Genomic DNA, 13195 nt, shown 5'->3' on the forward strand with positions numbered 1-13195 from the left:
TACAGAAGAATACAAATATAACTAACATCTAAAACATATTTTATAAAAACTGATCCAAGCTTAGGGCGCAATATTACAATTTTCCATTCAATATTCTTTTCCTAAAATGCATAACTTTTTTAGAAGAGCTTTGCATGGTATAACATTTGTAAGGGGGCAAAGACTTTAGTTGACATACATTTTACAACAGATATTAGGCCAGCACCACAAACATTTAGCTTAATAAAATATAGCCTTAAACAATTAACTTTCAAATAACCTGACCAAACAAAATTTACCTGAGACATTAAATGCAGATATCGGGCAGAACCAAGGACACCGAATTTTTCAGAACTGAAAAATGCCAAGAAGCTAGCTAGTATGTATACATTAGATAGTTGTACAGAAAACCTCAGGTTCTAAAATTTTAAAAGCTGTTGCAATACAGCTGAATCATTCTACAGAGAAAGTAACCCCAGCATTACTACATGAGGGTGCACACAGGTGCAATTCCCTTTTTCAGTAGGAAAAAAAGTAGTCAAACACCTGTCACGGGGGGGGGGGGGGGGGGCGGTAAGGGCGGGCGGGGGAGGAGGGTACTTCTACCTTTTAAATCACCACGGATATAACACAACTACCCAAGTTGTATTAGGTCCAGGATCCTTAAGAAAGAGTATCCCTCAGAACACTCCAACAAGATCTGATTCATCCTATGCATAGCACAATGTCCAGGTTGATCGTCCTTCCACACTCCCTAGACGATGCTTCCTGAAACAGGGACACTTTGCTTCTCATCTTTACGTTCGTCCAAAGGACCCTCTTGTCAACATCACTTTTTCTTACGATTAGTCTCCTGATTTTGCTCCTTCCCTACAGGAAAATTCTCCATTGCCACGACAAAATGATTGGTCGGAACCAAGGTGGGTCAAGTGGGTGCAACGCTCCTCTTGCTGCTGGCACCAGGCTGGGAACTGTCCTCCCACTCCAGCACTGACCAGACTGGCGGCCTCACAACTGGCCCAGTGCTCATCCCTCCCGAACCTCTCCCACCTTAAAGTGATCGATCCGGCGCCTCAGTCCTTTACCTTAGACATCAATGCCCAATGCAGCCTGGCACCGCGGGCTCTCAAGCCAGCTGCTCGTAGTCCGCCGGTGACTTCCCTTCCTGCGGCTCCGGGATTACCCAGGTCTGGGGCTCCGGAACCTCCTTGGCAGGCGGTGGCCCCAGTTGCCCAGGGTCGGGCCTCAGGCTCCACCGGCCTGAGCCGGGCCGCCCCTGCAGCCGCTACGTCCCCCCCACCCCCGAGGCAACTCAGGGCGGCCGCCAGCCAGCCGCCTGCGTAGGGGAAAGGGGCTCAGGGGAGTGTCCTCCGGAGGAGAGGAAAAGAGACCGAGGGCCGAGGGCTGGGCGGGGGCAGGTCCGCTCCGAGCCCCGGGCCCCACTGCCAGGCAAGGCGCGGCGCGACCCCGCGCGCGGGTCCGAGGGCGGCCCCCCGCCTCTCTTGGGGGGAGGGCTGGCCACTGTCGGAAACCTCAGCTGGTACTACGGACCGCCGCCCCCCAGCTGCCCCACGGCTCCCAGCAGCCTCTCTTGCGGCCCCGGCACTTCACCCCGGCGTTCGGCAGTTCCGGCTCCGGCAGCAGCAGAGACAGTAGGCGCCGCAGCGCGACCGCGCGCGGAGGGAGAAGCGCGCGCAGAAGGCTGGAGGAAAGCTCTCGGGCACGAGCACGCCGCCAGCTTTCCTCCGCTGCCAACGAGGCGCCCGAACAGCTAAATGCTCATTGGCCAGAGCCTGGCGCGCGCGCCGGCCTGGAAAAGACCCTGTGCGGGAAGATGGGTGGGTCCCAGAATGAAGTAATGTTGTGATGCCTTTTGCCCCGACTGTACGGGAGGGGTCATTTCGGATTGGTGGAGTGACAACCAATAGGGAGTCAACATAGAGAGGTGTGATTGGTCGAGACAGTTGTTAACTAATGCGTGGGAAAAACAGATTACAAAGGAGTGCGGTTGGCAGTTCTTAACCCGGTCTTTGAGAAACACAAATGTTTATAATGTTTATATGGCGACAATATTTGAATTTATAGAAAGCGATGCTGTTTATACAGACTTGTACCAATTTGTTCTATCCTAAATTGCAAATAATATGTGACCTTATTAAATAACACTTAATAAATACAATTGTTTTTATTTTAATACTTACATTGATAAAGACAACTGAATGAAGTGATAGTCTTCTCATCTTCAAATTATTGTCCAATCTCAGTTTAACCATTACCATCACATTCCATCAAACAGAATTCTTTCCTTCCCTTTTGAAAGTAATGAATTTCCTCCCTAAGAACTGAGAAGGAATTTGATCAACTAGTTTTATTTTAGAATAGGGGCCCAGAAAGGTTAAAGTGGCATGTCCTTGGTAGTAAATAGCAAAGCCAGGATTGCCATCAAAGTCCTTTGACTCCAGAATCAGCACCCTTTCCAGTGTGTTATATTCACTTTCATGAGCAGAGTGGGTTTCACTTAATCTTTGTATCCCCTTTGGCATAATGTTCTGCACATAAAATAATGTTCAATCAATCGATCAAAAGGTATTGTTAGTTGACTATGAGGTGATAGGGAACACAAAAAGAAATTAAGGAGTCCTCAACATCATCTACCAGGGGAGATAATATGTACATATACAAAATAGATATGTTTATTTGGAGTGAAAGGTGTTCACATTTGAAGAGATCATAAAGAGTTTTCCATAGAAAACATTATTGAATAAAGAGCCTTGAAGGAAGCTAGAGATTATGAGAGTCAGATTATGAGAGTCAGAGGAAAGAGAGAATTCCAGGAAAGGGAATAAAAACAATGGAAAGGCATAGAGATAAGAGAAGAAATAGAATACATGAGAAACAATAAGAAGCCTAGCTTGAGCAGATAATATATGTAAAAGTAAGTTTAGAATGTGCAATATAGACCATTCTGTGGTGCTCATTTTTTACTTCTCTGGCTACACTCTTTTTGGAGATCTTTTAATTTCTTCACCATTCCCTCCACTCCAACTCAAGGTACTTTCCCTAGTGCCTCATTTACAGCTTTCTTTTGTGTTTTGCCAGTCTTCCTTTCTTCCTTCCTTATTTTTCTTTCTTCCTTTCCCTTCCATTTTAGAATAGATAGAAGTATCAAAGAACCAGAAGGGCTAGGCAATTGGACTTAACTGAGTTGCTCAGGATCACACAACTAGGAAGTGTCTGAAGTCAAGTTTGAATCCAGGACGTCCAGTCTTCAGGCCTGTCTCCCTATCCACAGAGCCACCTAGCTTCCCCTTTTGTGTTGTTTTTTTCCTAATAAATTAGAAGTTTCTTGAGGATGGAACTGACTTTTTCATATTTGTATTCTCAGAGTTTAGCACAGAGGGTGGCATATAGGGGATATTTGATAAGTGTTTGTTGACTGACTGACTGATGGAAACAAATTTTAAAGGACTTTAAATACCATAGAAGTTTATATCTAAAGGGGCCACTGGAGTTTGTTAAGCACTCAAGTCAGTCATACATATATTTTAGGAAAATTGCTTTGATCTACAAAAAAGAGAAACTAGAATCCTTTCTATAAAGATAAGGGGTAAAGCAAGAATGTCCATTTTGACAATATAAAGTATTATACTAGAAATATTAGTTATAACAATAAAAAAGAAAAATAATTGAAAGATTAAAAATGAGCAATGAGAAAACAAAATTATTATTTTTTGCAGGTAACATGACAGTATATGTAGAGAACTCTAAAGAATCAACTGAGAACTAATCAAAACAATAACTTTAACAAAGCCGTGGGACATAAAATAAACCCAGACAAATTATCAGCATTTTTGTATATTACCCAAACAAATGAGCAGGAAGAGATAGAAAGAGAAATTCTATTTAAAATAACCACAGACTTTTAAAAATACAAAATATTTGGGAGTCTACCTATCAAGACATACACAAGAACTATATAACACAATTACAAAACACTCTTCACACAAGTAAGAGCCAGATCCAAATAAATGGATATATATTAATTGCTCATGGGTAGACAGAACCAAGATAATAAATATGATAAGATTATCTAAATTTGTTTACTTATTCAGTGCCATACTAATCAAACTACCAAAGAATTACAGCTAAAAAAAATTAAAGTCTTCTAGAGGAACAAAAAGTCAAAAATATCAAATGGATCATTTTTTTAAATGAGAAGGAAGTCCAGTAGTACCAAATTTCTGTATTACAAAGTAGTAATCAGCAAAGCAATTTGGTACTGGATGAGAAATAGAGTGGTTGTGTACATTAGGTACACAAAATACAGTATGGAAATAAACAGTAATTAGTATTAGGTAAATCCAAAGATCTAAGATAATAGGGCAAAAATTCACTTTTTCAAGTGGAAAGTAGTATGGTAGAAATTAGTCAAAGACACACCATAAGCTCAAAATGGCTACATGTTTGGACATAAAGAGTGTCATTATATAAATGATTAGGAGAACAAAGAAAACATTGCCTACCAGTTATGGCTAGGAGAGGAGTTCATGACCAAATGAGATAGAGAAGAATACAGGAGGTAAAATAGATAATTTTGATTACAAGAAATCTAAAAGTTTTTGCATAAATAAAACCAATACATCCAAAATTAGTAGTAAAACAAGAAATTGGGGGGGGCAGATTTTTTTGCAAGACTTCTTTTTTCTTTACATTTTTATTATTTATTTATAAGTTTTTTTAAATTTTGAGTTCCAAACCCTCTCCTTCCCTTAACCCCTCCTCTATTAATTGAGAAGGCAGACAATATGATATCAATTATAAAAGTGAAATCATGTAAAACATATTTCCAGATTAGCCATTTTGCAAGAAAAAATAAAAAATTATACTTCAATTTGCACTCAAAATTCATCAGTTCTCTCTCTGAAAGTGAATAGCATTTTTCATCATGAGTCCTTGTTCAGAATTGTCTCATATTCTTGTATTGATCAGAGTAGCCAAGTCTTTCACAGTTGAACATTATTACAATATTGCTGTTACTATGTACAATGATCTGGTCTGCTCACTTCACTCTGCATAAATTCAAGGTGTTCGCAGATTTTTCTGAAACCATTGCCTTCATTATTTCTTACAGCACAATAGTATTCCATTACAATTATATACCACAACTTGTTTAAGCATTCCACAATTGATGGATATCTTCTTGATTTCCAATTTTTTTGCCACCACAAAAAGAGTTAATATAAATGTTTGGTTTTTTTGTATATATATCTTTTTCCTTTTCCTTTGATTTCTTTGGGATAAATACCTATTGATGTTATTGCTGAGTCAAAGAGAATGCACAGTTTTATAGCGTTTGGGGAATAATTCCAAATTATTCACCAAAATCATTAGACCAGTTCATTGCTCTACCAATAATGCATTAGTGTTCCCATTTTTCCACATCCCTTCCAGCATTTGTCACTTTCCTATTCTCTCATTCTGCCCTCAGATGTAAAAGTCCTTCCTTGCCTTTCTCTTTTATGTAAGATAAGTTCCTCATTCTCCCTCTCCCTTCCCCCTTTTCCCAGTATATCCCTTTTTCTCACCATTTCATTTGTTGGCCCCAGAATTTGATTTGCCATCTTATTTTAAAGTTATTTGGAGGGGAATGTTGGGAGAGGTTAGCTGGGTTGCTGTCTCTGCTCTGCCATATTGTCTCAGTCCTATAGCTAGCTTTCTGATAAAGGTTTAATTTCTCAAATACATGGGGGGAAGTGAGTCAAATTTACAAAAAATAAGTAATTCCAAAATTGACAAAAGATAGGCAGTTTTCAAAAGAAGAAATAAAGTTGTCAATAGTTATATAAAAATGCTTTAAATTAGTAATGCTTGGAGATTTGCTAATTAAAACAATTCTGATTGACTAAGATGACAGAAAAGGAAAATGATATGGAAAAATAGGGACGCTAATGCACTATTGGTGGAACAGTGAACTTGGTCCAGCCATTCTGGAGAACAATTTGGAACTGTGCCCAAAAGGTCCTAAAATTCGACATAACTTTGCACCCAGAAGTACCTTTATTAGGTCTGTACCCCAAACTGATTAAAGAAAAAGGAAAAGGACCTGTAGGTACAAAAATATTTGTAGCAACTCTTTTGGTGGTGGCAAAGAATTAGAAAATTAAGGGGATTCCCACATTCCTTGGAATGGCTGAACAAGTTATGGTATATGAGCATGATAAAATACTATAAGAAATGATGAAGGAAATGTTGAAAAACCTGGGAATACCTCTATGAACTGATGCAAAATGACGTGAGCAGAACCAGGAGAACAAACTACACAGTAATATTAATAGTGCAACAATATGCAGCCATATAATAGCAAAAGACTTAGCAATACTTGATTGACACAATTATCAATGACAGTTCCAAAGGACTCATAATTAAAAATGCTATCCAGGGAGAGAACTGCTGGACTCTGGATGAAGACTGAAACTTTTTTCCTTCTTTCATTTACCCCCTCCCTTTGGGGGGGGTTTTCACAATATGGCTAATATGGCTTCATACATAGAATGGAAAATAAACTTCCACTTCACACAATATGTATTATTTTCTCAATGGGTGGGAAAGGGGTAGTGTGAGGGAGATTTTTGGGAGCTTAAAATAAAAAATATTTTAAAGTAAAAAAAGGAAAATCCCTTTGGCAGCTGTGTAGACAATGGGTTCGAGAGACTTGAAGGCAGGACCAGAACTAATATGATAATAATGTCCAGAGAGGTTTTGAATCAATTTCAACATAATATATATGAAACTTGGTCTTTGGTGGTGTTATTTCAGTTTCATTCAAGTAGGTTAACTAAATCACTCCCTCTGATACTAGATGGCTGAACCAACTAAGTAACCTCAGAGGTCAGGAAGTGGTAAAGTCATGTCTTGAAGTATATTTAGAAGTTATGGTCCTGAGCAGTAGAATTTGAGTCAGAGGGTTGGAGCTTGAATTATGACTCTGCTATCTACTATTTGTATTACTTCAAATCCTGTTTGGACTTCTTTTTCCTCCCTAAGGTCCCTTCCTGCTCTAAATCTATAATTCTATAGGGAGATAACCTCTTTTTGGTCTGTGTCTGTGACTTGAGGGAGGAATATTCCAAAAGGAAAAACCATCTATCAAGATCAGCAATAGTTCATCAACTTATAGTCTGAAAGAATTGCCTAAAGCAATGAGAAAGTAAATGACTTGCAAAGGGTCACACATCAAATAAATGTCAGAGACTGGATTTGAACCCACATGTTCAGAGCCAGGAACTGCCACAATAAGCTGGCTGCTTCTCACCTATAAATCGGAGAAGTGAATTGTGCATCTGGTGAGGGGATTGCCCAGTGTTATAATTAAACCACCTGGTAGACAAGAACTCAACCCCGGATGTTGAATAGAAAGGGAGGGAAGGAAGGAAAGAAAGGAAAGGAGGAAAAGAAAAATCTAACCTCAGAAACAAGCTATGTGGTCACACTACCTCTAGCTGCTTCATCTATAAAATCAGGCACCTACTTCCCAGTTGTTGCAAGGATTAAATAAGGTATGTTAAGGCTCTCGGCACAGTAACATATTATCATTCAGTTGTGTCTGACTTTTCATGACCCCGTCATGAAAGATATCGGAGTAGTTTGCCATTTCCTTTTCCAGCTCATTTTACAGATTAGGAAATTTAGGCAAACAAAATTAAGTGAATTGCCCAGGGTCACACAGCTAGCAAGTGTCTGAAGTCAAATTTGAATTTAGGAAGATGCCTCACAGTAACACGTAATAGGCTCTTAATTAACACTTTGTTTCCCTCGTTCTTCCTTCCTGCCTTCCTTCCTTTTCTGTTCCTCCCTCCTCGTCTCACTTCTTTCTTTCCTTCTCCTCCATTTCCCCCTTCCTTTCTCCCGGGATTGTCACTGTCCTGCCTCTTTCATTCTCCTTCCTGCACCCCTCTATCCTCAACCCTGACTGGTAGCAGATCTTCCAGGTCCAACTGCAATCAATCTCCCGACTTGGGGAATTCTCTGCTTCCTCCAATACTAGGACCCGCCTCTGCGTTCACCTGGAGGCGTCTGGGCGAAGGAAGCCCATTGGCTTCGGCACTTCCCGGCAATCTCCGTCGAGACTGCGTGGTCCTTCGCGTCCACATCCTCTCCTTCCCGCAGTTTCCGCTCTCCGCCCCCAGCTGTTGTCAGGGTAACGGTCAGCATCGTCTTTCGGTTGAAGACGGTCGCACACACTGGAGGGGAACCGGACCAGGGCTAACGCCTCTCATACACTCAGCCCACCCCCCAGCCCGCCCAGTCCCAGAAACTGCCCCGAGCACCACTCCTTACCGGGCAGAGAGAGGGGTCCGTGGCGGGATTGCACCCGCGACCTGAGGAGGGGGGCTACCAAGGCCGGAAGCGGAGGAACTGGGCCAGGCTAAAGCCGAAGCAGGAATTGGAGCCGTTTGTTCGGGGAGCCCGTGCCGCCTGTCCGCCTGCCTCCCTCTTTCCCTCCGCTGCGTCTCCCAAGCGGCCTCCGGGGGCTCCCCGGGAGCTGGGCCCCCCATCGCCTCTCACAGCTCTGCCGGAGCGGCGCCTCGGCGGGCTCTGCAGCTCGAGGCCTTGCAACACACCCCGGCGGTCCTGTCCTCCGGCCTCCGCGGGACGGATTGATGCCTGAATCGCCGCTGCACTCCCGCAGGTAGTCAGGCAGCCCCTTAGTGAGAAGAGTTTTGCTTCTTCCTCCCCACTTTTGTTCCTTTAAGAGGCCACTTTGTCTTCAAGTACTAACTAACTTCCATAGAATCGTACGTTGTCAGACACTGCGGCGTGTCAGCCAGGACCCTGGGGTTGCTCACTCCTGCAATGATAATAAAGACAGCTCCACTACTCTATCTTGATGTAGGCTTTTCTGTCCCGACACTCCAGGTTATTAATTCTATTTTACAGATGAAGAAACGGGCTTTAAAGAGGCTGCACCTTTTACTAATGAGGAGGATAAGAGGGTGGACCTAAGACTGGATGGGTCCTAGACCACTGGACCTAGAGTGAGGAAGACCTGATGAGACCTCGAATGGGTCCTCAAACACTTTAATACCAGTATGACCTTGGGCAGGTCACTTAACCTCTGCCTCAATTTCCTCACCTGTAAAATAGGGATGATAATAATAGCTCCTCCCTCTTAAGGTTGTTGTGATGATCAATTGGGATATTTATAAAGGGTTTGAAACAGTGCCTGACACATAGTAGCTGCTATTTAAATGCTATTGTTATTAAAGTGCTATTAAATGGTATCATTATTATTAGGATAGTACACCTACAACCAGGAAGGTATAAAATCCTACCCCCTAAATTTATAAGCTGAGTATCCACCTCAATATTTTACATTCTTTCCAATAGCATTTTGGCTTGTCTCTCATAATCTATCTTGACACACCCCTAAGGAGCTTTAAAAAGAAGACGAATTGCCTGTAGTACCCACCTTTTAGGGTGGTTTTGGGTCTCCCAGAAATCTCTGTAAAGTGATTTGCAAACTCATAAATGTCTATTATCATTATTATTACTATTGTTAAGCTTCAGGCACTAGCCTTCTCAAAATGTACCTTAGCAAGCAGGTGATATTATAGAATGGTGAAGTTGAACAGAGGTTTTAAAAATCAACTGCCAATCTTTTTAAAGAAACTCTTACTTTTCTGTCTTATGTTTTTAAGACAGAAGAGCAGTAAGGGCTAGACAATTAAGGTTAAGTGACTTGCCTAGGGTCACACAGCATTAGGTCAAATTTGAACTCAGGACCTCTAGACTCCAGGCCTGAAGCTCTTTTACTATACTACCTAGCTGTCCCTCTAAGTTCATCTTTTAACAGTTGAGGAAAACTGAAGCTCAGAGAAATTGTTACCTGCCCAAGGTTTTCTGGTGTGTTTTTTTACACTAATACTTATACAGTTTGAATTCCTGTAGTCTAGAGACCATAAACATTTAGTGTAATCCCTATCCAATGTGCTCTTTCCATAATAGCAAAACTATGGCCCAGAGAAAGGGGAAAGGTATACATTCTGTATTTAATTTTGTTTTAGAGAATTCTCCACCAAAGCACTTTCCTGATGCTGAATAATAATATTGAAGCGACTGGACCCCTAGTTTGTTTGTTTGTTTGTTTGTTTGTTTTAACCCTTACTTCCTAACTTAGAATCAATACTGTGTATTGGTTCTAAGGCAGAAGAGCAGTAAGGGCTAGGCAATGGGGGTTAAGTGACTTTCCCAGGGTCACTCAGCTAGGAAGTGTCTGAGGTCAAATTTGAACTCAGGAGGTCCCATCTCTGGGCCTGATTCTCAATCCACAGAGACCCCCAGCTGCCCCCAGACTCCTAGTTCTTAAAAGCTGGGCCACAAAATATAACCTCTGACAAGTGCTGCCAGAAAGGAGAGGTACAGTGATGGATTGACACATATATCTTCTGTCTGAGGACTAGTCTACCTAAATTCAGGGATCTCATCACAAATATAACAAACAAAAAACCATTGTAACTTCTTGATATTGGCACTTTTTATTCAATTGGTATGGACTCTAGAAGAAAGAAATTCACATTTGGTTCACATCAACCTTTAATATTATGTACTAGGCAAAGAAGTGAGGGAATAAAATATCTTATAAATGAATATTTTTTTGAGTCCTACTTGAATGTTTTATTATGATATGAAGGTTCCCAAGTTCTATGGCAACAAAGCATAGTCACTAGCAAGTCCTCTTAAATTAGAAAACTGAGTTGGATACAGCTCCAACAAACAGACTATTATATGTCTCTTATTGGGAAAGAACAGCTTAGAAAGGTTCAGAGAGAATTCTGGCCAATAGGTGACTTTTTGGCTATAGCAGGGAAGGTTGGGGACTAAGCAGCTTATATTGCACCAATTAAGTGCCAGGTACTGTGCTGAATTCTTTTTTATAAGTGTATTTTTTTGATTCTCACAATAATCCTGTGAAGTAAATGCTATCATTATCCTCATTTTACAGTTGAGGAAACTGAGGCAGGTAGGTTAAGTGACTTGCCTAGGGCTAGATGGCTAGTGTCTTGAGGCTAATGGTTTAGCCCCTGAGCCACCAGCTCCCTCTTAGGAGTCTGCCAAGATATGGAAGAAATGTTGTAGGTGTATGACTTTTTGCCTTTTTTGGGTCTTTTGAAAAAATAAGTGACCAAACATTGTAACTGAAGTTATACAATCTTACTTCACAGAATCTCATTTTAACAAATATCTAGTAAACTAGAGTTCCTCAATGTGATTAAACTTTCTTGAATTATGAATTATGATCACTCAGAGATTGCCTAGCCTAGGCATTTTAGGCTATTGCCTACATGCTATGATTTCAGAGGATTTGGGAAAATTTCTGTATCTTCTAAAATAATTACCCATCGAACCTCTTTAGTGCTTAAAAATCCACCATTAGAGAGTTGGTCCTTTATAGAAATAAATAATGTCTAGAAAGGCTATACTTTAAGCATGATATGGTATTTTTACCCTCACAAGAATGATTTTATCTTATCATTTTTCAAAACTGGTTTTTAACAAGGTAGAATAGCAATTCCTGAAATTACCAAGTACTCAAAAAGAGGGTAGAAGGGGGCAGCTGGGTAGCTCAGTGTGTTGAGAGCTAGCCCTAGAGACGGGAGGTCCTAGGTTCAAATCTGACCTCAGACACTTCCCAGCTGTGTGACCCTGAGAAAGTCACTTGACCCCCATTGCCTAGCCCTTACCACTCTTCTGCCTTGGAGCCAATACACAGTATTGACTCCAAGAGGGAAGGTAAGGGTTTAAAAAAAAAAAGAGGGTAGAAGAAAGGAATGACATAGAAAAGAGATCAGATAAATAAATGTTGCAGTCCCCCCCCCCCCCCTTAGATTTCTCAAAGCTCAGACTGGAAAATATTTCATCCCTCAAACACTTTCTAAAAAGAATTCGTTCTAAAGAGAGTAAGTGAATTAGTTACTGAACTAAGTTAATTTTTAGTTACTCATGTTACTAAAGTCATTGTTTTGATAATTTATAAACTTTAAACATCCCGGGCATACATAATTATTTTCTCTTCATATATTTATCTGATGGGTATGAGAAGGTCATGCTTCTGCTTAACCTGTTTTTCCAAAGGAAACTCATAAAAGAACTCAGTGGTCAAATCTCAATAACCAAAGTAAATTGTAAATAGTCAATGACCAAAGGATTGGGAATAAACTTTAATGTAGCACCCACTATGTTCCACTGTATTAAGTTATTATTACAGATATCTCATTTGATTTCACAATAACCCTGGGAGTTAAGTGGTCTTTTTATCCTCAATTTATAGTTGAGGAAGCAGACACAGAGGTGAAACAATTTTGCCTAGGGTCATACAGCTAGTAAGTATCTGAACTCAGCTCTTCCTGACTCCAGATCCAGCACTCTAGCTACTCACAGCCTGCCTTAAGTGCTAAGGATCCACAAGAAAGTTAAAAACAGCCTTTTGGTTTTCAAGGACCTTAAATTTTGATAGGAGAGAAAATTTGCTATATAGATTATCTATCTTTCTTTGTTTCTTTGTTCCTTCCTACTCCTTCCTTTCTTTTCTCTCTCTCTCTCTCTCTCTCTCTCTCTCTCTCTCTCTCTCTCTCTCTCTCTTCCTCTCTCTCTCTCTCTCTCTCTCTCTCTCTTCCTCTCTCTCTCTCTCTCTCTCTCTCTCTCTCTCTCTCTCTCTCTCTCTCTCTCTCTCTCTCTCTCTCTCTCCTCTCTCTCTCTCTTCCTCTCTCGCTTTCTTTTTTTCTTTCTTCGTGGGATGTAGAAATCATCCATTAAATTTAAAGCAGTTTATTTTAGATTTTTGATCTGGGTAAGATACAGTCCTGATCACACTCCCCCTCCTCCTAATCCATAAGTCTTGTTCCACTTCCACGCCTGCCTTAACAAAGGTGGAATATTGGCTGCTGCTCTAGTCTAGGAATCTCCTTGTTATTTTCTGACTTGATCAAATACAAGGACTTACGCTCTCTTCTTTCAACTCGAGCCCTGGAATTAACTTCCCTTCTCTCTTCAGCACACTTTGGAATTAGCTTCCCCATGCCCATCTGGTTTCCTAGCCAACTCCTATGACCTAATTTAAGGTTGTATGAAAGGCATGCAGTAGGGTGAATTATTGTTTATAGTAAATGGCTCATGAATGCACTACTGTTTGGAGAGCTGCTCTACTATATAACCCTTA

General features: G+C 40.9%; 2 protein-coding genes across 6 annotated transcripts in view; one reads left to right on the forward strand and one right to left on the reverse strand.

Moving 5' to 3' along the window:
• Positions 1-8534, reverse strand: part of CRAMP1 (cramped chromatin regulator homolog 1) — a 125276-nt gene extending 116742 nt beyond the window's left edge. The window contains exons 1-2 of one of the 3 annotated variants that reach the window (XM_007499335.3): positions 8317-8534; positions 8043-8219 (exon numbers count right to left, since the gene is read on the reverse strand). In XM_007499335.3, coding sequence (XP_007499397.2) covers positions 8043-8219; positions 8317-8534 — 395 coding nt within the window. Of the gene's footprint in view, positions 1-585; positions 1058-8042; positions 8220-8316 lie in introns of those variants that run through there. The other 2 variants (XM_007499336.3, XM_056805654.1) reach the window with 2 other exon arrangements.
• IFT140 (intraflagellar transport 140) overlaps positions 8529-13195 on the forward strand; it is a 231693-nt gene continuing 227026 nt past the window's right edge. For 2 of the 3 annotated variants that reach the window (XM_016424171.2, XM_001364644.4), the window contains exon 1: positions 8529-8668. The gene's annotated coding sequence lies outside the window, so the exon portion shown is untranslated. The remainder of the gene's footprint in view (positions 8669-13195) is intronic. The other variant, XM_056805652.1, reaches the window with a different exon arrangement.

This window comes from Monodelphis domestica, chromosome 7 (genome assembly GCF_027887165.1).
Source record: "Monodelphis domestica isolate mMonDom1 chromosome 7, mMonDom1.pri, whole genome shotgun sequence".
Lineage (NCBI taxonomy): Eukaryota > Metazoa > Chordata > Mammalia > Didelphimorphia > Didelphidae > Monodelphis > Monodelphis domestica.